Source organism: Erinaceus europaeus, chromosome 13, assembly GCF_950295315.1.
Source record: "Erinaceus europaeus chromosome 13, mEriEur2.1, whole genome shotgun sequence".
Lineage (NCBI taxonomy): Eukaryota > Metazoa > Chordata > Mammalia > Eulipotyphla > Erinaceidae > Erinaceus > Erinaceus europaeus.
Window position 1 is genome coordinate 44,772,196 of NC_080174.1, and position 25,356 is coordinate 44,797,551.

Genomic DNA, 25,356 nt, shown 5'->3' on the forward strand with positions numbered 1-25,356 from the left:
CTTGTTGAGTTAGGTGGGATTCCTGCAGACAAAGTATGGTGGGGTTGTGTTTTCTGATCCATCTTCCTCCTTGTGCCTTTTAATAGGTGAATTCAGGCCATTGACACTTATTGATATTATAGAAAGAAGATATTTTAGTGCCATTATTCTAGAACTTTAGAATGTTCTGATATATGGGATGTTTATGATGATGTGATTGTTTATGAGAGAGCTTTCAGAACTTCTTTCAGGGCAGGCTTGGTGATAGTTGATTCCTTGAACTGGTGCTTGTCTGAGAAGGTTTTTAATGCCTCCATCTAGTCTGAATGACTGTCAGCAGGATACAGTAGTCTTGGTTGAAAGCCTTTCTCATTGAGTGCTTGATCTATATCTTGCCATTCTCTTCTGGCCTTTAGTGTTTGTGTGGAGAAATTTCCTGCTAATCTTTTTTTTTTTTATTTTTTTTACCTTTATTTATTTATTGGATAGAGATAGCCAGAAATTGAGAGGGAAGGAGGTGATAAGAGAGGCAGCGAGACAGAGAGACACCTGCAACACTGCTTCACCACTTGCAAAGCTTTCCCCCTGCAGGTGGGGACAGGGGGCTAAAACTCAGGTCCTTGTACATTGTAACATGTGCACTCAACCAGGTGCGCTACCACTTGGCCCCTCTGCTGCTAATCTTATGGGTTTTCCTCTGTAGGTGACTCTTGTTTTTCTTTTGCAGCATTCAAGATTCTTTCTTTATCCTTATTCTTTTTCATTCTAAATATGATGTGTCTTGGTATCTTTAAGTCTGGGTTAATTCTGTCTGGGGACCTCTGAGCTTCTTGAACCTTTATGTCTTTTATGTTGTCTAGAGTAGGGGAGTTCTCAGCTATTATGTCCTGTAGAATGCTTTCTTCTCCTCCCTCTCTTTCTTCCTCTGGCAAGCCAATAATGCGTATATTACTTCGTTTGAAGTCATCTCATATGTCTCTGTTGTTGTTTTCAGTATCTCTTAATCTCTTTTTGAGATCTCCTACTTCCTTGTTAGTTTTCTCTAATTCATCCTTGATCTTGCTAATTCTGTTTTCAGTCTCACGTATTCTGTTCTCTCTTCCCTCAGTTGTTTTCTGTAGGTCTGCTATTTTGTTATCCTGTTCTGATACTGTATTAGCTTGTTCAGCTATTTGTGCTCTTAGCTCAGCTATTTCAGCTTTCAGCTCTCTAATTACCTTGATATAGTTAGTGTTTTTTTTCTTTTGGAGTTTCATTTGCTGCTTCCCCATTTCTGATGATATTATTTTCAAACTGTTTCTTCACTTCTGTGACTAGTGCCTCAATTAGTGTTTGAGTCTTGTCCTCATTTTTATGTGCTTCCATCTTTGGGGGGGTTATCTGGGCTTTTATCCTGGTTCATTTCTGCAATGTTTGTTCTTTGTTTAACCATTGTATATGGTGTGTTATGAGGCCTGTCTCTCAGGCCTGTCTCCATTTAATTCACTAATCACACTTGCCTAGACCAACTTGTGTCTGGGGAGAGTAGGGAGATGTAGCTTCTGCTACCCTGTGCTGGTTATTGATGGGCAGCAGGTGGTGCTATTGTGATCTCTAGGCTTCTCTTGCTTGTATGATTCTGGATCGGTGGGATGGGGTGGGGAGGTGGTTGCTTTGTGCTGTCTTGTGGTCACAAATGCTGTTTTATGTTATCTCCTTGCATTAAATTCAGAAGACTTAATACCCCCTGAGTCAATGATTGAGAAGTTTTAAGCCCCTTTCTCTTTTCTTCTGGCACTCGGAACAACCTTCACTGCTTGTTGCACTTAAAGTGAAATTACCAAAATGGTGCAGCTCATCGCTGTGCCACCTGGAGCTCTTGATTTGACACTGCTGTTCTTCAACCCGCACCCCTTTTTGCCCCAACCACATACGAGCACCCACTGTGGCTGCAGATCTTGTAGTTGTAGATTATGACTTCTGTTGCATCTCTTGTGTTTATTTGTTGTTTTGGGAGAAGAGATGATTCAATCCTTGCTATTCCATGGCCATGCCTCCCGGAAGTCCTTTTTATTGATGTTTTAAACTCATCAGCTCTGGCTTATGGTGCTGTGGGGGATTGAACTTGGGTCTTTGGAGCCTCGGCCATAAGAGTCTCTTTGTATAAATAACTATTATGTTATCTACCCCCATGCTTGTGGGTTTATTTTTAATTTTTATTTGTTTTTCATAGATTTTGAGAAACAAATATATAGTGAGGAAGAGAGATGGAGGGGAGAGAGGAGATGAGAGGGTGAGAGAAAGAGAAACACCTTCAATACTTCATTGCTCATGAAACTTTCTTCCTGCAGGTGGGATCTGGAGACATAAATCATGGTGACATGTATCCTCTTCTGAGTGGGCCAGCACCACCCAGTCCCCCAATCCAGATTTGAATCTCAGCTTCACCACTTACTGTCTGATGACTGTAGCCATGTCACTTAATAACCTTGTGCCTCCATTTCCACATATATATGGCAGAGTTAATAATAGTACTTGTTTCATTGAATCACAGTGAGGATTAAAAGAGATAAACCATTTCCCACCATTTATTAGAAAATGCAATTCCAGATAAAATAGGAGATAAAAGATAATTTAGGAAGTGGATACGGACCCACTTTGGAGGCTGGGTAGTGGCACACCCAGTTAAGTGCACACAGTAGGAAGCACAAGAACCTGAGCAAGGATGCTGGTCAAGCCTGCAGGGGGGTCGCTTCACAGGCAGTGAAGCAGGTCTGCAGGTGTCTATTTTTCTATTTTTCTTTTCCCTTCTCTGTCTTCCCCTCTCTCAATTTTTCTCTGTCCTATAAAAAAAAAAAAATGGCCACAGGAGCGGTGGATTTGTAGTGCAGACATGGAGCCCCACTGATAACCCTGGATGCAAAAAAAAAAAAAAAAAGGAATTCAGCACAGCATATGGACCTCTTTAAATCAGGGTGCAGGGCATTAAAATAAAAATGAGCTGCCAGCCAGAAAGCCAGCAGCACATCTCTGGCACATCCATCTGGAGAAGTTCTTGCTTGCTCTCTACTTCTCCAACTCCCTGCCCTCTCAACAATCAGCTTTAACCTTGGCAGTGTTTTATTTAAAGGAAAACTTCCTTTCTGACCTGTGGTTTCAATGAATGGAGGTTCTTTCTCCAGTTATGAGTCAGCACCGGGAAATCTTTGTGATTCTCAGAGCTAGGGGGCACAATTTAAAGTATTCTTGTTTCACCTCCTAACCCTAGTCAGGGTGCGTATGCAGCCAAGCCAACTATAGTCTAGTGCCTGCCCCCCACTTTTATTTTTAAAGAGAGATAAAGAATTTTAAAGACTCTGGGGGTGGGAGTCAGGCGGTAGCACAGTGGGTTAAGTGCACATGGTGCAAAGCGCAAGGACCAGAGTAAGGATCCCAGTTGGAGCCCCCAGCTCCCCACCTGGAGGGGAGTCGCTTCACAGGCAGTGAAGCAGGTCTGCAGGTGTCTCTCTTTCTCTCCCCCTCTCTGTCTTCCCCGCCTCTCTCTGTTTCTCTCCATCCTATCTAACAACGACAACATCAATAGCAACAACAATAGTAACTACAACAACAATAAAAAAACAGGCAACAAAAGGTAAAATAAATAATATTAAAAAGAGACTCTGGGGGCAATGCCAGAAAATATTAATTGCTATCATCATTATTATTATCCTTCTAGAACAGATTGTATTTGTCTCTTTTGCTTTGACAGTAGGGAACTCACAACCCAGTTTGAACCTTACCTTTAAACCTAATGACACACAGTTTTGCTTTCCTACCCATCTGTTATTTAATGATCAATGATTCTTCCCCCTATTCTGATGTATGTATTATTGCATGTCTCAGAACAACTTTGAAACTAAATAAAAAATAGCAATAGTTTCATTTAGACTGACCTAATAACTAGGATGATGTCAAATTAGGGGATGAACTGTGCTATTTTAAAAAAATGAAGCTAACACTTCGAGGGCATGTTGTTTTCTAGTCATTCATGCACATGTTTTGCATACATACCTTTAAACTTATAATCATTTTAGGAGGGAGGACCTCTGATTATCTCACTTTGCCCTCAAGGAAACTAGGCTTCAGATGTGATCTCACCTGACTTCAAGTCATGCTTTTTATTCATAGTTTTGTGTTTATAGGGTTTCTCTTGAGCTCTTAGGGGGAAAACTAAGGGAAGTCCAATAACTCCAGAGAGATGGGAAATTTTCCACTGTGCTGACTGATATCTTCACATTTCTTGTCCTCCTGTTTCTCAATTTCCTGTACTTTCTGTCTGTTTCTTGGCTCCAGAGCCCATGAGGGCCCCCAAAGGCCTGGCTTTTGCTGAGATTCAAGCTCGCCAGCTGACTCTGCAGTGGGAACCTCTGGGCTACAATGTAACTCGCTGCCACACCTATACCCTGTCCCTGTGCTACCACTACACGCTGGGCAACAGCCACAACCAGACCGTCCGGGAGTGCGTGCAGATGGAGCGGGGCTTCAACCGCCACACCATCAGGAACCTGTTACCCTACCGGAATGTCCACGTGCGACTTGTCCTCACCAACCCTGAGGGACGGAAGGAGAGCAAGGAGGTCACTTTCCAGACTGATGAGGATGGTAAGAGTTTCCATACAGATTCCCAGGACCCTTGAGTACCTTCCACAGACACCTCATGTCTGAGATTGACATTTATATAGGACATTAAACAACAACAACAACAAAGCCTGATGCTTCTGAGTCTCAGGCATGCTAATCTAGTGAGGTGCCACTGGTGGATCTTTTTGGTCCTTATGTAGGACATTTTTTGCTTAGGATTAAACTGATTTTGTGACATCAAAATAATAATAGCTAGTATTTATTCTCTGGAAGACTGGGTTAAATTGGTATTATCTCTTCCTTAAATGTTGGTGGAATTCAGCAGGTAAGCCTTTTGGATCTGGAATTTTCTTTGTGGAAAGGTTTTTTTTTTTTTCCTTTAGTATTGGTTTTAATTTTTTAAAAAAGATTTATTTATGAGAAAGACAGGAGGAGAGAGAAAGAACCGGACATCACTCTGGCATATGTGCTGCTGGGGATCGAAGTCGGGACCTCATGCTTGAGCGTCCAAACCTTTATCACTGCGCTACCTCCCGGACCAATGGTTTTAATTTTTAACACGGAGTTTGGATTTTCAGATATTTTTATTCTCATGTCAGTTTTGGTGTATTTAGTTTTTTAGTATTGTGTTTCATTTCATCTAATTTTTCAATTTTTTAAACAAAGTTGGTTATAATTTTTATTATATTTATTTAATATCTGGGATTTATAGTGATTTCTCCTTTTTCATTTTCAATTTTCATAATTTGTGTTCTTTATCAACTTTTTTGTTCATTCATGCTAGTTTTGTATAAGTTTTTTTCCCCCAGATAGTGAACATTTTTTTCTCCAGTGGAATGTAATTAAAAAAATTATTGGGGAGTCGGGCATAGCACAGCGGGTTAAGTGCAGGTGGCACAAAGGGCAAGGAGCAGCTTATGGATTCCGGTTAGAGACCCCATCTCTACCTGCAGGGGAGTTGCTTCACAAGTGGTGAAACAGGTCTGTAGGTCTCTTTCTCTCCCCCTCTGTCTTCCCCTCCTTTCTCCATTTCTCTCTGTCCTATCCAACAACAACATCAATAATAGCTACAACAGTAAAAGACAAGGGCAACAGAAGGGAATAAATAATAAATAAATAAATACTAGAAAATAAATCTAAAAAAATGTAAAAAAAATTATTGGAGGGAGTTGGGTGGTAGCGCAGCGAGTTAAGCGCATATGGCACAAAGTGCAAGGACTGGTGTAAGAATCCTGGTTCGAGCCCTGCTCTCCACCTGCAGGGGAGTCGCTTCACAGGCGGTAAAGCAGGTTGCAGGTGTCTATCTTTCTCTGTCCCCCTCTCTGTCTTCCCCTCCTCTCTCCATTTCTCTCTGTCCTATCCAACAACAACGACAGCAATAATTACTACAACAATAAAACAACAAGGGCTACAAAAGGGAATAAATATTTACAAAAATATAAAAAAATTGGTGATTTTCTAGAAGGAGAAGCATGAATAATGGATGATATCACAGATAGATGGAATTTAAGAAACAACGAAAGAAAGAGAAAACATGGAGTGAGACTTAGACTGGATGTGGTCTATTGCAGTAAAACAAAGGATTCTGGGGGTGGGGGCGTGGAAAAGATAAGAGAAGGCATTGGGGATCCAGTGCATGATAGTGGAGAAGGACTTAAGTTGATGGCGGAAGTGGTGTACAGTTTATTAGACCATTGATTCTGGTTCTTCTTTTTCTTTTTTAAAATATATTAAATTATTTATTTATTTATTTATTTTCCCCTTTTGTTGCCCTTGTTTTTTATTGTTGTTGTAGTCATTATTGTTGTTGTTATTATTGATGTTGTCATCGTTGAATAGGACAGAGAGAAATGGAGAGCGGAGGGGAAGACATAGACAGGGAGAGAAAGATAGATACCTACAGACCTGCTTCACCGCCTGTGAAGTGACACCCCTGCAAGTGGGGAGCCAGGGACTCGAACCGGGATCTTTATGCTGCTCCTTGCCCTTTGAGCCACGTGTGCTTAACCCACTGTGCTTCTTTCTGCCTGACTCCCTTCATTAAAAAAAAAAATTATTAATGAGAGAGAGAACATGAACCAGAGCATCACTCTGGCACATGTGGCCCCAGGGACTGAATTTAAGATTTCGACTTGCAAATTTTGTGACTTATTACTGTGTCACCTCCCAGGTCCCTAACAGCTACAGCTGAAACTATACCTCTCTCTCTCAAGCCTACAATAATTGCATCTCATAAATCTTGTTATGTCCTGTTTTCATTATCATTGAGCTAAAAGTATTTCAAATTTCTGACATTTACTTTTTTCTTTGACCCAGGAGTTTAGACTTAACATTGCTTAATTTCTAAACTACTGGCACTTTTAAAATTATCTTTTTTGTTATTGATTTTTAGCTTAATTCCACTGTGATCAGAGCACATATTCTAATTTATGTTATATGAAAGTTGTTCTTGCTTAATGGCCCAATATATGGTTAAATTTTAGTAAATGTTCCTTGTGTATGAAAAAATGTATACAGTATCATTATTGGAGGGGGGAGGAGGGTTCAGGTGATATACTTATATCAAGTCAAAACTTATCTAGTATTGACTGTATTGGTACTATTCTGAATAGTTTTCATATATCAGTGGTATAATCTGACAACTATAGGGGTGCAGGGGACTATTTCCTCTGCCTCTTTGAGGTTCTTCTTGAAGTGAAAAAATTGACATTAGGTAGGAGAAAAGAACAAAACTGATTATGTATGTATGTCTGATCAACCAACCCAAGAAGAACCTCAGAGAGGCATTTTCCACTGTGCCCCAATAGTTTGGTGATCCAGGTAGTGCCTAATTCATTGACCAAGCATTCCTGGTAGGCAGAAAGAAAGGGAGAAGAGGTCTGAGGAAAGAGGAGAGGGAGAGAAAGAGAAAGAGAGACAGAGACACACGGAGAGAGATACCCTGAAATCTCTCACAATTGTCAGCAAAACTTCTTAAAAAACCATGCCTAGTGCATTGCACCAAAGTAAAAGACTCTGGGATAGATGGGGTGGGGGAGTACAGGTCCAAAAAGGATGACAGAGGACCTACTGGGGGTTGTATTGTTATGTGTAAAACTGAGAAATGTTATGCATGTACAAACTATTATATTTACTATTGAATGTAAAACATTAATCCTCCAATAATGATAATAATAATAGAAAGACCATGTCAGCCTTCTGAAAATCTCTATCCATAGGACCTGTATGTGGTTATACTTTAAAAAAAATTTTCTTTATTGTGTGATTAATGGTTTACAGTCAACAGTGAAATGCAATAGTTTGTACATGCATAACATTTCTACGTAACAATACAACCCCCACTAGGTCCTCCTCTGCCATCATGTTCCAGGGCCTGAACCCTCCCTCCCCCTCTAACCCAGAGTCCTTTACCTTGGTGCAATACACCAGACCCAGTCCAAGTTCTCCTTTGTGTTTATTGTTCAACTTTTTTCTTTTTTTTGTAATTGGATTCATTTCATTGAAGATGCCTTTAAAATTTAGATGGAAAAAGAGTTCTGCCTATTTTTTCCTCTAAGTATTTGATAGTTTCTGGTCTAGCATCCAAGGAGTATTGAAACCACCTACTATTACTGTGCTGCTGTTAATATATTGCTGTAGCCCTTTCAGCAGATGTCTGATGTATTTACATGTCCTCTCAGTGGGTGCATAGATGTTAATAATCATTAAGACCTCTTGATTGACCGATCCTCTGAGCATTAATTAATGTCCATCCCAATCTTTTAAAATATAGTTTGTTTTAAGGTCTATCATGTCAGATATGAGAATAGCTGTTCCTGCCCTTTGTTTGTGGTCCATTGGCTTGTATGGTGCTTTTCCATCCTTTCACTTTGAGTCTGTGTTTGTCTTGTTGAGTTAGGGTGGGATTCCTGCAGACAATGTATGGTTGGGTTGTGTTTTCTGATCCATCTTCCTCCTCTGTGCCTTTTAATAGGTGAATTCAGGCCATTGACACTTATTGATATTATAGAAAGAAGATATTTTAGTGCTATTATTCTAGAACTTTAGAATGTTCTGATATATGGGATGTTTATGATGATGTGATTTATGAGAGAGCTTTCAGAACTTCTTTCAGGGCAGGCTTGGTGATAGTTGATTCCTTGAACTGGTGCTTGTCTGAGAAGGTTTTTAATGCCTCCATCTAGTCTGAATGACTGTCAACAGGATACAGTAGTCTTGGTTGAAAGCCTTTCTCATTGAGTGCTTGATCTATATCTTGCCATTCTCCTCTGGCCTTTAGTGTTTGTGTGGAGAAATCTGCTGCTAATCTTATGGGTTTTCCTCTGTAGGTGACTCTTTGTTTTTCTCTTGCAGCATTCAAGATCCTTTCTTTATCCTTATTCCTTTTCATTCTAAATATAATGTGTCTTGGTATCTTTAAGTCTGGGTTAATTCTCTTTGGGACCCACTGAGCTTCTTGAACCTTTATGTCTTTTATGTTGTCTAGAGTAGGGGAGTTCTCAGCTATTATGTCCTGTAGAATGCTTTCTTCTCCTCCCTCTCTTTCTTCCTCTGGCAAGCCAATAATGCGTATATTACTTCGTTTGAAGTCATCTCATATGTCTCTGTTGTTGTTTTCAGTATCTCTTAATCTCTTTTTGAGATCTCTTACTTCCTTGTTAGTTTTCTCTAATTCATCCTTGATCTTGCTAATTCTGTTTTCAGTCTCACGTATTCTGTTCTCTCTTCCTTCAGTTGTTTTCTGTAGGTCTGCTATTTTGTTACCCTGTTCTGATACTGTATTAGCTTGTTCAGCTATTTGTGCTCTTAGCTCAGCTATTTCAGCTTTCAGCTCTCTAATTACCTCGATATAGTTAGTGTTTTCTTTTGGAGTTTCATTTGCTGTTTCCCCATTTCTGATGATATTATTTTCAAACTGTTTCTTCACTTCTGTGACTAGTGCCTCAATTAGTGTTTGAGTCTTGTCCTCATTTTTATGTGCTTCCATCTTTGGGGGGGGTTTATCTGGGCTTTTATCCTGGTTCATTTCTGCAATGTTTGTTCTTTGTTTAACCATTGTATATGGTGTGTTATGAGGCCTGTCTCTCAGTACCATTCAATCCACTAACCAGACTTGCCTACATTGACTTGAGTCTGAGTAAGGTACTTAATAAGTTCACAGTTATGGAAATTAATAGTTGTTTCAATATTGTCTTAATCCTTGAGGTGAAGCATGTGGCTGTTAAACCCTCTTTTATTCTTATCTTCCCTGTAGGCTGTAAGAGTCTGAGGGCTTTTTAAGTATAAGTCAATTTTTTTTAGCTTAATTACTCACTCCTAACCTAAAGTTAAAACAGGGTGGGCTAGAAATAGCACAGTAGTTATGTAAAGAGACTCCCACACCCCGAGGGTACAAAGCCCTAGGGCCAATTTGGCTTCTTTGCCAACAGCCAGAACCAAGCTGGGCAGCAATCCTTGGCCTTGTGAGCTTCTAAACCATATTTGTACTCCATGGGTTCTGAGGTGATTATTCAACATGTCTCTGAATTCATTAGGAGAACAATGTGGAAAGGCTGCCACTGTACAGCCCCACTTCCAGACCACTGGGAATTTATGTCTTCTTCTGAGTTGCCCAGTCAGGTCTCTGCCCCCCCACCCCCACCCCATGTCAGCACAGGGCCTCCTGGCTGCTGCTCCAGCCTCCAAGGGACAGCAGCAGTGGAGACTCACAGTTGCATTTGCCTTAGGGAATCCTCTCCTCCTGTTAGCAGTTTATTTGTTGATAAAACTCAGACTGGATCTGGTGCCTCTACTGGCAAACTACCAGACTGTTACCTTTCCAAGTAGATAAGGGCTTTCAGTCCCAAGAATCTCTCCTTAGGCCCCTCTCTTTCCACAAGCCACACGTGTTTGTACTGATCTGTGACCTGGTGGGTTCCCAAAGTATTCTGAGTCTTGTTGTGTTCTCAGGTCATCTTCTTTGTTATTCATGGTTGACTGGAGAGAGGAAAGAGATGCAGCTGCTACTATGTTGTAGCCCCAGTACTTTTTTTCCCCTCCTTAAAATTAAGATTGGGGACTGGTAAGAGAGCTTAACTGGGAGCATGCCTCTTTTGCTATGCATGCAACCCAGATTTGAAGTCTGACCCCCATGATACTCAGGGAAGCTTTGTTGCTGTCTGTCTAGCTCTTTCTTCTTGAAACAGTCAGACCAAAGCAATAAATTCCCAAAAGTACAAAATAAAAATAAATAAATAAATAAAATTTGTAGGAGAAAAATATTGGGAGAACTAGTTCTTAAGGTACAAATGTCATTTTGATATTTTGGATCTGTGTTTTTAGTCTGAATATTATTAATTGAGCTTTTTCTCCCAGTGAAAGTCCTTGTTTGCCTTGCCAGTTTTCTTTGTTATAAGGAGAGAAAACCTTAAGAGGCACTCAAGGTGAAGACTATTGCTAAGGAAATCTTGGAAGCCAAAAGGTTGCATATTTGGTGAGCATGTAAAACATTTGAAGCTGTTAGCACTTGCCACCTTACAAAGATCTCCCATGACAGGCAGTAGAAGCAACTTCATGCAGCAAGCAAAGGAACTCTATAAAAGAAAAGAAAGTAAAGCCCCAGTCTTATGTCAAATCTCTTTCATGTCTTAGTTTGACTCTAAGAGACTGCAAGGTTCAGATGAAGCTGTGAAAGTGTTAAATCCTCCTGTTGTCATGCTTTATGTCACTATGGTTTTTGTGATCAGTCTCTATAGTCTCTGCTCACTGGGAGATTTAAGCTTAAGATTGTGTGTGTGTGTGTGTGTGTGTGTGTGTGTATGTGTGTGTATTGCCCAGTTCAGCTCTTATGGGAGTGAACTTTTTATTTTATTTTACTTTATTATTTTATCTTGTGCTACTTATTGACTTGAATCATTATTGAATTGGAACATGTCTAAATTGAAAATTTTCAGGGAACTTTGAATTGGAATATTTGCCTTACTGGTGCTTCTAAGGATAATATTGAAAAGAAAATATAAAGAAATATCTTTATGTGGTCTGGGAGGTGGCGCAGTGGATAAAGTGTTGGACTCTCAAACATGAGGTCCTGAGTTCGATCCCCAGCAGCACATGTGCCAGAGTGATGTCTGGTTCTTTCTTTCCTCTTATCCCTCATTAATAAATAAAATATAAATAAATAAATAAATCTTTCCTTAAAAAAAAAGAATTACCTTTACTAGCCTTAGGGGATCTTGTAATCTCAGAATTAAAAACTACAGTTTACAAAAGGGCAACGTCCAGTAGGCCTTCAGAGCTCCTCCTATTAAATCATTCTCATGCCAACGACACAAATTTTGGGAGTGGCCATTTTTGCTTTCCTATGCAGTCCTATGCAGTCTGTACTATTCCTGTTTCACAGATGATATGAGAACAAATAGAGATCATCCCACTAGCTTGATGTGAATTCTCGATCTGTTCCACAAGAAGGAATTCACGAGCATGCCAGACAATTTAGCAAAAGAGTAGAAGTTTATTTAGGGAAAAGAAAACTATACACACCACAGATGGAGTGTGGGCTTAACTCAAGAGTGAGAAGTCTAGCTCTGAGCTGCATACCCACTTTTCTGAAGCTTGTTTGTTATGAGGGGAGGGTGTGGGAGGGATAATCAAGCATGTTTGGGGGAAACAAAGAAGATAAGAATTGATTTGTGGGGGTAGGACTCAGCAATTTCAGTTGCTTGTAAGATAAATGCACACAAAAATTCAGGGTTCATGGAATTTATGTTAAACTAGAGAGGCAGGGGTCGGGTGGTGGCACACCTGGTTGAGTGCACATGTTGCAATGTGCAAGGACCCGGGTTCAAGCCTCTGGTCCCCACCTGCAGGAGGAAAGCTTTGTGAGTGGTGAGACAGGGTTGTAGGTGTCTGTCTGTTTCTTTCCCTGTCTCCCGCTTGCTCTCAATTTCTGATTATCTCTATCCAATAAATAAATAAAGATAAAAAATTAAAAAAAAAAAACAACTAGAGAGGCAATGGTTTTGTGTGCCTGGTGCCTTCAGGCAGATACATGGAGAAGAGAGGTGACTACTTGTATATTTATTGTGACTTAAAGACAATGGGAAGCATTAACTTGCTTACATGCTCTGTGTGCCCCAGAGCAGTACATTTCAAGCATTCCAATTTTAACCTTTCCTGAATTTAGTAACTTGAAAAAACAGCTCTTTAAACAACCTATACCAAGCCAAACAATTAATACTGGTTGGATCTCCTCTTAGGAACATCACCCAAGGGTTCCTAGAGTTTCAGCAGGAATGGCAGTTTGAAAGGTCTCAGATGCCTATTTGGGAATTTTTGAATACATGTTTTTTTTTTTTTTTCTATGACTTCTTCTTAACCATTACAAGTGATTATTTATTTGTTTACCAGAGCACTGCTCAGCTCCAGCTTATAGTGGTGCTGGGGACTGAACCTGGGACCCTGTAGTCAGAAACTTGAACGTCTTTTTGCATGACCACTATGAGGTCTTCTCAGCCCCCAAATGATTTTGTCATCATATAATGGTAATATTAGCATCCTTCACAATCCCTGTTCATGTTGTGTAGGCTGCCCCACTAGACAGTAGGTAGCAGGACTGGGTTTATATCTGGCCATGTGATTTCACATTTATTTATTTACTTGTTTATTCTTTGTGTGTAGGCTTTGTGAATGCAAGATTCCAACACGTCCAGGCCAACGTAAATTTATTTTATTTTTATTATAAACTGAGGGAAAGACACACATAGAAACATAGCACCTGCAACTTCTCCTGGTGCTCTTGCTCCTGGTGTGTGCTGGGGTTTAAGCCTGTGGTCTCAAACTTGGTAAGGTGCAGGCTTTACCAGGTGAGCTATATATCTTTGCCCCCAGAATTGTCATCTCTAAAAATTTAATGTCTTCTTTGTTGGGGCTTCACCACAGCAACAAAGCCTCCTCCAGTCTAGTGGGGCCCAGGGTCCAGCCTGAGTCATGGACATCAAAAACAGGCAAACTGTCCAGATGAGCTATCTTGCTAGACTTCAAAGTTGCTATTATTTCTGTTTGTTTATTTATTGATTTATTTATTTTGGATAGAGATACAAAGAGCTTGAGAGGGAGTGGGGAGATAGAGAGACTTGCAGTACTGCTTCACTGCTCGGGAAACTTTTCCCCCCTCAGGTGGGGGGCTGGAGGCTTGAACCCAGCTCCTTACACATGGTTCTCAGAGTTGCCATTCTTAACAGCTGCATTCTAATACCAGCACCAGGTTCAAATGATTTCCCCAGGCTTCTGCAAATCTTTAGTTATCCTAAGCTCCTTGCTGGGTAGTTTGTTTGTCTTGCCTTCCTACTTTTATTTTTTTCTTTTTGTTCTGTACAAAAGTGTCGCAGGCACCAAATTCTTCTTCCTTGATTTTAGTAAAACTCTGCTGACCCATCACAGTGTGTATGCCCTGCCCTGATGTGCTGAGGGGTAACAGCAAGTGGTAGCAAGGACTGGAGAGGTTTATTCTGAAGTATTATAAATGTAGAGAAGAAAAAAACTGAACTCCCCTCCCTGCCTCTTACTGCCCATCTTAGCTGGACCCTATAAATTAGACTGAGAAAGAGACATTTCCCTCTATCCCCCAGGGATTGGGGGTGTGGGAACACAAACAGAAGGAAACATACTAAACTTGCGGAAGTTTATTAACATGTTCATCACACATACAAGTGACGGTACTCAATGATGAGGAATTCAAAGGACAATTTTTAGAGAAGTTTGATGACGAAGCAAGAGGTTTTGAGATTTTTTTTGGGCATCAAATCATGCAAAGGTATTTTCAGGAAACTAATCAGAGATAAGGGCTAGTTAGAAAAGGTTGTTGTGTAGATGCCTCTGGGCTGATAAGGTTCAGAAGTGATTCCTTTGTTTAATTTCTTTTCTTCCTGTCAGAGAGGGAGTGGCATCTTTATAGATTTCTCTCTCTTTTTTTTTGTTTTTGCCTCCAGGCTTAATGCTGGGGTGCGGTGCCTGCACTATTAATCCACTGCTCCTGGCAGCTATGTGGCCATCTTTTTCCATTGTTGTTATTAACTAGGACAGAGAATTGAGAGGGGAGGGGAAGACAGAGGGGGAGGCAAAGACAGAACACCTGTAGACATGCTGCATCACCTGTGAAGCAACCCCCCTTGCAGGTGGTGAGGTGGGGGTTGAACCGGGATCTTTGTGATGGTACTTGCACTTTGCACTATGTGCGCTCAACTCAGTGTGCTACCGCCTACCCCCCCTTGTCTTTTTTTTTGACAAGGGAAAAGAGGAGAAATTTTCTTGTATCTGCTTCTTCTGAATTCAAAGTGGGGTGGCATATTTTGCTACCCTACACAGTGTCAAGTTGGACATCAGACAACTCCCATCCTTTTTTCCCTTCCCCTCCCCTCTCCTCCCCTCCCCTCCCCTTCTTTCTTTTCTTTGTCAGAGCACTGACAAAGCAAAGCGCAAGGATGGGATCCCGGTTCGAGCCCCTGGCTCCCCACCTGCAGGGGGGTCACTTTGCAAGCGGTGAAGTAGGTCTATCTTTCTCTTCTCCTCTCTGTCTTCCTGTCCTTTCTCGATTTCTCTCTGTCCTATCCAACAACAACAGCTATAACAACAATAACAGCCAGAACAAGGGGAACAAAATGGGGAAAATAGCCTCCAGGGGCAGTGGATTCAGTGCTGGCACTGAGCCCCAGCAATAACCCTGGAGGCAAAAAAAAAAAAAGATAGCCAGAAATTGGGAGGGAAAGGGGTACTAGAGAGAAAGAGACAGACAGACACCTGCAGCCCTGCTTCACTACTCATAAATCTTTTCCCCTGCAGGTGAGGACCATGGGCTTAAACCCAAGTCCTTTTGCACTGTAACATTGCACACAACCAGGTGGGCCACCAATGGACCCCATTGACTTTTTTTTTTTATTCTTTGCAAGTTGACGTGTTTCTAATCTCTATATTTCATGTATGAGTAAAACCCTATAATAGTTGTCTTTCACTGCCTTACTTAGGAAGTAGTATGCTTCTTTTAAGTAGTCCCCACAGCGAACTCTCTCAGATTGGACACGTTAGAATGACCTAGATCCAGAAATCGCACTGTCAGTTCCCCTCTCATTTTATGTACTCTCCTACTTCCAACCTCGCCTGAATAGTCACTATTCAGATCTATACTTTCACAGACTCATTTTTGCTTGTTTTGAATTTGATGCTAATGTTAATTGATAGCAGAACAGTGAACCTATTAAAGAATTAATCTGATAACTGAGGCTCTGGAGGGACTTGAACCTAAGAATAGCCCTCAGATTGCTCTGAGACTAAGTCCAAGGTCTGGGTCCGATGTAGAAATCTTATATACTGTGCACCCATAGGGGAAGGCTATAGTAAGGTTTTTTTTTGTTTTGTTTTGTTTTGTTTTTTTGAATTCTACAGAGCAGAATGAGTCAGACAATTTGCACACTAGCTTGATCTTATCTATGTAGTGATGCAAACAAGCAAGGTCATTGCATTGCTTCCTGTCTGTACTGTTAGTTCATTCTTCTGGGAACGCAAGGTCAAGCATCATGGGCCAACTGGTCTCTGTGCGTCCTAGCTGGTTAATGGTAACATGACCTCAGGATGTCTCTGTTTTTCTGTCTTCTCTCTTTGCAGAATGTGAATTCTTTAGGAGCGGCCCCTTTACAGGACTAAAGCAGCTGCCTCCTGCCTTCTGGGTTCACACTTGTGTCCAAGAAAGATGGTGGTTTCAGACCAAGTTCTTTGACAATTCATAGTCCCTTTAACTGTATCAATGGCCTGTTACATTGTGTATTCTTTTTTGTGGCTGCCTTCTCTCTTTCAACTTTACGCTTGAGGAATTCAGGCATGTTGTGCGTTGCAGTTCTAGAAAATTCATTCTCACTGCTGAATAGTCAGTCCATTGTGTGACTACAACACATTTATTTATCCCATTTGCTATTGTTGGGCATTCGGGTTGCTTTCCGTTTACAGCTATTTTACATTAGACTGCAGATGAAATCCTTGAAGATGACTTTTTTGAAGGAGGGGTAGATGACATATTTCAGATGGGTTTATGCCTAGGGATAAACAGGGAGGTAAGTAGGCTACAGGGCATGTGTTGATAGTAAGTATCCAGGTAGTATCCAGACATTTCCCCCCAATGGTTGTATCAGTTTCCACTCCTAGGAGAGGTGTGTGAACATTTCAGTTGTGCTGCATCCTCCGCACCACTTGCAATTGTCTTTTTCATTTTGTCATTTTGTCGTATGAACAGTGGTGTTGCTTTGTGAATTGATCATTTTAACACAGAACATGCCAGCTTTCACTGATGGCCCAACTCTATGCTTTCCCCAGTCTTAGGATTTAGATTTAAGCTTTCTCACCTTGATTCATCAAGGTGTTTGCTTAAAGACCATTCTTTCCTAAAGAAAACACCTCGCGCCTGCTGTTAGGATGACATATTAAAACAAAAACAGAACAAACCAAACAAAGCAAGACTATACTTGAAAAGATTTCTGCTAACGTGCTAAGTTTTTACCTCTGGTAATGGAATCACAGGTGCCATTAATTTTCTTTATTTTGATTTTCTGCACTGAACATATTGTTTCTGTAATTAGACATTTTAGACAAGAAAAATGTCTCTACCCAGAATCTCAGCACTTCTAATGCAATTATTGTTTTCATTCCCCCACTCTACCCCCCCCCCCCCGCAAATGTCTATATTTTCTGAAAACTACTCAAGTGGAACAAAACAGGATTCGTGTAGACACTCTTCTGTGCTGAATGTAACCTGCACAGCAGTGAAAATGCTAGCTGCACATTTGTGAACCCTCAGGAACTGACTGACTCCTATTAAATTGCTAACATTTGTCCTGGGGCCTTATGTCCATTCCCACTCATTTAATTCTGGTCAGGGAAATGGTCATCTAACATCCCATCAAACAGATGAGTAAATGGAGGCTCAGAGAGGTTGACTAATCAAATCAGTTTGGGAAACAGCCAGGTTGGAATTTGAATCCAGGATTCTGGCTCCAAAGTCTGTTTCTTATGTCCCATGTCACTTTGCCCTTGTAGTTCCTGGTGGGATTGCAGCTGAGTCTCTGACTTTCACTCCACTGGAGGACATGATCTTTCTCAAGTGGGAGGAGCCGCAGGAGCCCAATGGTCTCATCACTCAGTATGAGGTAGGTTTGGACCCTACTAGAGGGATAGAGATAGAGATAGAGAGTGTATGTCCTTGATGGAAAGTGGGCACACAACTTGCAGAGGGAGGTGTATGGGGGGGAGTACAGAGGGGATCATTAAGTTTCTTTCATCTATGGTCAGGATTTGTTCTGTGGATTTGGAGACAGGACCTCAGAAAGCTGAGGATGGTACAGGTGCCTGGAAACATGGGCTAATGGGAACCCCGGTTGCACTTTGCCCTGTCTTATTCTTAGCCCACCCGAACTGGGATCAGTGGGAGGCTTCTGGGCCAGTGATACCTTTTTCCATCTCTGTGCTCCCTGCCTGTTCACCCTCTGTCCAGATCAGTTACCAGAGCATTGAGTCATCAGACCCGGCAGTGAATGTGCCCGGCCCACGACGGACTATCTCCAAGCTCCGAAATGAGACCTACCATGTCTTCTCCAACCTGCACCCAGGCACCACCTACCTGTTCTCTGTGCGGGCCCGTACAGGCAAAGGTTTCGGTCAGGCAGCACTCACTGAGATCACTACCAACATCTCAGGTGAGCCCCACCTGCACCAGCCTGGCCCCTTTGGAGGGGCCCTAGATCCCCAGAGTTCCATAGGTAGAGGGGGAGGTGAAGGTACCCTGAAGGTGATTTTTGAGGGCTCCTGCTTGTTTAAATATGTCATTAGGGGGAGTCGGGTGGTAGCGCAGCGGGTTAAGCGCAAGGACTGGTGTAAAGATCCCGGTTTGAGCCCCCGGCTCCCCACCTGCAGGGGAGTCGCTTCACAAGCGGTGAAGCAGGTCTGCAGGTGTCTATCTTTCTCTCCCCCTCTCTGTCTTCCCCTCCTCTCTCCATTTCTCTCTGTCCTATCCAACAATGATGACAATGACATCAATAACAACAATAATAACTACAACAATAAAACAAGGGCAACAAAAGGGAATAAATAAATAAATATTAAATATGTCATTAGGGGTGGAGGTCAGGGGTCAGAGAGGATTAAGTCAGAGGGGGTGAAGAGATTGGGATCAGTGGAGTCTGAGAATTGAGCTCACGGGTCAGAGAAGCCCAGGTTAGAGAGACCAAGGAAGCCGAGGCAGAAATGATTGGAAGGCAGGGACCAAGGAGACCAGAGACCTGGCCCTCCTGGCCTAGAGATTAGGCTCTTTGCTTATGCCGCTGTCCCCTTCCACAGCTCCCAGCTTTGATTATGCCGACATGCCATCACCACTGGGCGAGTCTGAAAACACCATCACTGTGCTGCTGAGGCCAGCACAGGGCCGCGGGGCGCCCATCAGGTGGGAATGGCTGGATGGAGGGGTGGGAGGTTGGGTTTATAGGCCAGAGGCCCCTCCAAGGGCCCAACGCCGACCACCCAGTCCAGCCTGCAATGTGCTCCCTCAGTATCCCACTTAGCTTTCAGAGTCTTTGCAGGAGAACTTTTTTTTTTGTAAATAATTTTTTATTTGTTATTAGTAGTTCGTTACAAGATTATAAGATTACAGTATATAGTTTCATACCATAGCCATCACCAAAGTTCTACATCCTGCAGGATTCTGTGACCCTGTGCAGACCCAAATCCTGTCATCTCTTTCCTGAGGCCTTGGGTATTTGATGAGGGCTGTCATGCATTCCCTAGGTAGTGTTCAGCCTGTAGAGGTGACTGTTCTGTCCTCTTCAGAGGACCCTCGCTGTCAATTTGGAGCAGGGAAACTTTGAGGGCCCTCTTTCTTCTCAACATTCTCCCAGGATTCTGTCCAGATAAGCTTACCAGATAAGGCCCCTCTCTGGAATGGTCAAGAGCTTAATTTCTCCATTTACTTTGTCCCAGAGAAAGCAGGGTGTCACTGACAGTTTGGTGACTGCTACTTCTGGAGGGAAGATGCTGAAATCAGCTTGGGGTTGTGTGTGTTGATAAAGATGTGTGTGTGTGCACATATATGCAAGCAACAAGTGGTATGAACACATAAGTGTGTATGAGTGGTTGCATGTAACTCTGAGGGTGTGAAAGGTATGGGGGGTACAAGTATGTGTGTGTGGGGGGAAGGGAAGGAGAGAGAGAGAGAGGTTGTTGGGGGGGAATGTGTAATTGTGTGTAACAGACTACTGTTAGCCAGACACCAGGCTACAGATTTTGCCCACATGACTCATTTTATCTTTATGGCAGCCTGTAGAATGAGTACTGGTTCTCTTATTTTCACATTAGGAAAGAGGCACAGAGAGCCTAAATAACTTGCCTCCAAGCTCACAGATGGCGAAGGATGGAGTTGGGATTTGGAACCCAAGTCCACCTGCAAAGTCTTTACCTTTCCTTGAAATTTCAGAACCTCTCTTCATCTCTGAGCCACCCCACCAGAGGTGCACCCACTAGGTGCAGCCTGCATCTGGGTCTGGGGAGGTCTCTAGGAAGCCCCCTTAGAAGATAGTGCTCTGGCCAGGCGCCCTTGATGATCCCATACTTTCTTACAGCCTCCCCACACCACACTGCTGTCTTCTGCTTTGCCCCTCTTTATTGACACTGAAACACCTGTCCTGTGCTGATTCCCAGACAGTCAGGTGAAACCCAGCAAAAAGTAAGGGTGCCCAGTGGGCAGTCTGCAATTTGCAGGAGCTTCAGGGCTCTGTGTAGCCTTAGGAGGAGCCCACAAACCCAGCACCATCTTTTCTTTCCTTGTGTACAGGCCCACTCAGTGTCCCTCAGGGAGGGCAGTCACAAGGCTGTCTGGGGTGGAGAGTGGAACATGGTGACAGGGAGAAGGCTCTGCAACCTTGGGGATGTCCCTCACCTCTTGGGACTCCTTTTCCTTATCTGCATAACATTACACTCTGTTCCTGGTTAGTGCTGACTATCATCATCTTTTGGGGGTGGGGTGGGGTAGGGTGGGGAGATTTCCAGTGGAGGAAGGTCTCTGACCTCAGGCTGAGAGGGACCTGGCCTAGTATTTGCAATTGGCTAGTGACAGGGAAGGAACCTGTGGGCCCCCATCCTATGTTATGGGGGAGATCCCTCCATAACAGGGTAGCTCAAATGAAACAGCTGGAGAGTGAGGCAAAAGCTCTTTTCTCCTTCCCAGAGCACAGGCTGTCAGTATGGGGTGTCACACACCAAGACGTGACTGGAAATATTTAAATCTGCCAGCATTCATTTATTTACTCTCGGCTTTGTTCCACAGAGGAAGGATTTGGAGGAGCTCACAGTGAAAGGCCATTCAGGAAAGTGATAAAAATAAATAGAAACACACAAGTCGGGTCCAGGGAATCAGAGGGAATGCAGATCAGGGAATGTGAATTGGGGTGGGAGAGATGGCTTCAGAGCTGCAGGCCCCCCCCCCCCCCGCTTGGGAAGGGACTTCAGGTGTAGGGTTAGGTCTGTTCATTTGCTGTTTGCCTTTCTGGATGACTGTCTCCCTTACTGGAGGTCTATTCCAGGAAGCTAGATCCTCAAGTACCTAGTACAGGGCCCATTATCTGAACTTTAGTAAGCACTTTCTGAATGAATGAATGAGTGAATCTCTTAACTCTACTGTGCCAAAGGGCACAAAAGGAGTTGAAGGTATTCAAGGATGCAGCCAGAGGCTTGGGTTTCCCAGGCCCTACATATTGCAGGCACTCCTGGGACCTGGATGGTTCTTCAGATCTGTCCTTCAGGGCACACGTTCTTCAGCCCTAAGTACTAATGGCAGCTAACAAGCAGGGACTGCTTCTGAACTTGCCTTCCTCACATCCACAGTTTGGATTGTCCAGGTTTTCCAGAGGAGGAAACTGTGGCCCCTGGGAGGTTAAATGACTTGCCCAGCTAGTAAGAAGCAGAGCTGAATTAGCCCCCAGCTGGCCAGCCCTGTCCCTTGTCCTCTGTCCCCTTGCCATGTCCGTGCTCTCTCCTCCTTGTCCAGTGTGTACCAGGTGGTTGTGGTGGAGGAGCGGCCGCGGAGGCTGCGACGGGAGCCGGGCGGCCAGGACTGCTTCCCGGTGCCGTTGACCTTCGACGCGGCGCTGGCCCGCGGTCAGGTGCACTACTTCGGGGCTGAGCTGGCGGCCAGCAGTCTGCCTGAGGCCATGCCCTTCACCGTGGGTGACAACCAGACCTATCGAGGCTTCTGGAACCCACCGTTGGAGCCCAGGAAGGCTTACCTCATCTATTTCCAGGCAACAAGCCACCTGAAAGGGGTGAGGGACCCTTGGGAGTCGTGGTGGGGGTGGTCAAGGCATACCCCACCCACTCTTCTGACCTAGCCCCTCCGATGATGCCTGTCTTCTCATTGCTCCTTCCTCCCCGGAGCCCCGCCCCTCCTCTGAGCTTCTCCTTTCTCCCGAGTCTTCTCATACCTTTCTTTCTTTCTTTCTTTCTTTCTTTCTTTCTTTCTTTCTTTCTTTCTTTCTTTCTTTCTTTCTTTCTTTCTTTCTTTCTTTCTTCTCTCTATCTCTCTCTCTCTCTTCCCCTTCCTTCCTTTCTTTCTAAATTTTTAAAATTTATTTATTTATTTATTTTCCCTTTTGTTACCCTTTTTTTAAAACTGTTGTTATTGATGTCGTCGTTGTTATATAGGACAGAGAGAAATGGAAAGAGGAGGGGAAGACAGAGAGGGGGAGAGAAAGACCTGCAGACTTGCTTCACTGCCTGTGAAGCGACACCCCTACAGGTGGGGAGCTGGGGGCTCGAACCGGGATCCCTATGCTGGTTCCCCCCTCCTTCTTAACCAGACCCCCAGATTTAGGCTTCTCCCCTTTCATTCCTGCTCTCTTTACAGCTGATTTATTTATTTTTATTTATTTATTTATTTTTATTGTTGTAGTTATTGTTGTTGTTGTTGTTGTTGGATAGGACAGAAAGAAATGGAGAGAGGAGGGGAAGACAGAGAGGAGGAGAGAAAGATAGATACCTGCAGACCTGCTTCACCACCTGTGAAGCGACTCCCCTGCAGGTGGGGAGCCGGGGTTCAAACCGGGATCCTTATGCCGGTCCTTGTGCTTTGCGCCACCTGCGCTTAGCCCGCTGCACTACAGCCCGACTCCCCAGCTGATTTCATTCCCATGTCCTAGGCTTTGCACAGTTGTAGACACCTCTCCTTTCAGCCTTGTAAGCCTGGATTTCCTCTGACCCTCCTACCAGGCAGGGTGTTTTTAGTTACAGTCTGTACCTGACAAGCCCTGACCAGATCTGGAACCCTGCTTGAGCACCCACCCCGGGGAAGGTAAGGCTAGGTCTTCCTCTGCTCTAAGACCCTCATTTGTGCCTCCAGGAGACCCGGCTGAATTGCATCCGCATTGCCAGGAAGGGTAAGTCCAGCTGGGTTCTTGCAGTCCTTCAGCAGAGGGTTTTCTCCCCAACTGGACTCTGGGGAGGTGGGCTGGGAGGTCTGGATCTTGACCTCTGTGTACTCCATCTTGAGTACTCCTTCTCCCAGACTAGGAAGTAGATGGTGGGGCTAGCCCACCCCCACTGTTTATAGGACAGGTTCCTGGTGAGGACTTGGAGTAAGCCCTTGGAGGGGGAGCTGTTACAGTTGGGCCAGGAGGGTGATGAGTGCTGAGCTGGTTCTGGGTTCTCTGTGTTCCCCTTTACTGTGGTGAGGGAGTAGAAAGGAGAGCACAGGCCATGGGTATAGGGATCATCCTACTCCAGATAGATAGACAGATAGATAGATAGATAGATAGAGAGAATGTGTGGTTGGTTCTCCATCCTGAGATGCTCTATGAAGTCGTACTGACAAACTTCTGTGTTTCATCACCTTCTGAGAGGGTGAGAGGGTAGGTCTGAAGGTACCAGACACCTTCTGACTTCCCCTCCACCTCAACTGAAGGATGGGGAGGGTTTGAGAGAGGAGAGAGGAGAGGGAAGTCCTTTTTGATTGGGGAGTCCTACAGGTGAAGGTTCAGAGACAGAGGAGGCAGAAAGTTTGAGGATGGTGGTGGTGAGGAGATGGATTTGATCGGAAGGCTGGACACATGCTGAGCATGAGGGAAGTGGTATTTGTATGTATGAGTGTGTGTGTGTGTGTGTGTGTGTGTGTGTGTGTGTGTTTGTGCACATGCGGGCTGATTAGTCTTTGGGGACTCAGACCCTGGCAGGGGGTGGCATAGGTCATCCCTTTCCCCTCTCTAATCCTTTGTCCTGCTTTGTTCTCCTCAGCTGCCTGCAAAGAAAGCAAGAGGCCCCTGGAGGTGTCCCAGAGATCAGAGGAAATGGGGCTCATCTTGGGCATTTGTGCAGGGGGACTTGCTGTTCTCATCCTCCTCCTTGGGGCCATTATAATCATCATCCGCAAGGGGTGAGTGAGGCTGGTGTCTTGGGTCACCCCTGGCTCTTGCTCCTCAGATGCCTGGTGGGCATAGAAGAGTCTGACAGGGTGGCTGCCTGGTGAGAGTTTGGAGGGCTTTCAGCCTGGGCATTATTGGCCTGTGGAGGGACTCAAACTGGCAGTAGGAAGCCAGAGATTCTGCAAATAGAGCTGCCCCAGAGTGGCTTGGCTGGAGCCCATGCCTGGCTGTTGCCAGGTGCCACTATCCAGGGAAGGGAGCTAGGTACCTGCTGCAGAGGAGCTATTCTAGAAGTGGGCACTGCCCTCTTGTGCCCGTTGGGGTTTTCTATTGGGGAAGGTATGAGGATGGCCTGACTGACGTTTCCCGCAGACCTGCCAGCATGTCTGCCCTGACCATGAGGCTGTGCTGACCCTGAGCAGTAGGGGTGTTGCTCCCTCCCCTTCAAACCAAACACCATGAGCCTTGGCTCATCCTGGGCCCCAACTGTCCTTGTGTTCAGCTTGCCCTGTCCCCTGTTTCTGTTGATCATTGAGAAGTCTTTTGGGTTGCCTCAGAGATGAATTCCCTCCTGCCTTTATCATCCTCACCTTCAAAGGCTCAGCCTGTGTTTTTGAGGGATATATTTCCTAATGGATGTTGCAGTGGGCAGCACAGCTCTCAGCAGTTTAGATTTCAGAACTTGGAATTTCAGAGTTTCAGAAATCCAGGGTTTGTGATTCTGAGAATCTCAAAAATTTAGAATTATGAGAAATCAAGAAGAAAGGGGGGGGGGGAGAGAAAGAAACAGAGAGAGAGAGAGAGAGAGGAAGGAAAGAGAGAGAGATTCTTGTAGCACTGCTTCGTGGCTTGTGAAGCTTCCCTCCTGCACATTATAACATGTCTGCTTTAACAAATGCACCACTGCTTGGACCTCAGGCTTCAAATATTTTTAATGCAACAGAACCTGTTTTCAAATCCCAGATAAGGTGTGAGGAGATAGCATAATGTATCAGAGCACAGGGTTCAAATGCATTAGGCCCCAGAGGTCCCAGGTTTAATCCCCTATCTAATTGAGTAGTGCTCTGCTTTCTTTCTTTCTCTGCGTGTCTCATAAAAGTAATAAAAAAAGGGGGTCGGGCGGTGGCGCAGTGGGTTAAGCACACGTGGTGCAAAGAGAAAGGACTGGGGTAAGGATCCCAGTTCGAGCCTCCGGCTCCCCACCTGCAGTGGAGTCGCTTCACAGGCAGTGAAGCAGGTCTGCAGGTGTCTATCTTTCTCTCCCCCTCTCTGTCTTCCCCTCCTCTCTCTATTTTTCTCTGTCCTATACAACAATGAATGACATCAACAATAACAAATTATTGTTATTGTTATTAAATTATTA

General features: G+C 43.9%; 1 protein-coding gene across 4 annotated transcripts in view; it reads left to right on the forward strand.

The window, feature by feature from the left end:
* The window catches only part of PTPRU (protein tyrosine phosphatase receptor type U), a 120,698-nt gene that overhangs the window by 43,629 nt on the left and 51,713 nt on the right, over positions 1-25,356 (forward strand). For all 4 annotated transcript variants that reach the window (XM_016187859.2, XM_007522443.3, XM_016187861.2 and 1 more), the window contains exons 8-14: positions 4,291-4,599; positions 17,635-17,744; positions 18,089-18,290; positions 18,931-19,033; positions 21,629-21,902; positions 22,976-23,012; positions 23,866-24,004. In XM_016187859.2, coding sequence (XP_016043345.1) covers positions 4,291-4,599; positions 17,635-17,744; positions 18,089-18,290; positions 18,931-19,033; positions 21,629-21,902; positions 22,976-23,012; positions 23,866-24,004 — 1,174 coding nt within the window. The remainder of the gene's footprint in view (positions 1-4,290; positions 4,600-17,634; positions 17,745-18,088; positions 18,291-18,930; positions 19,034-21,628; positions 21,903-22,975; positions 23,013-23,865; positions 24,005-25,356) is intronic.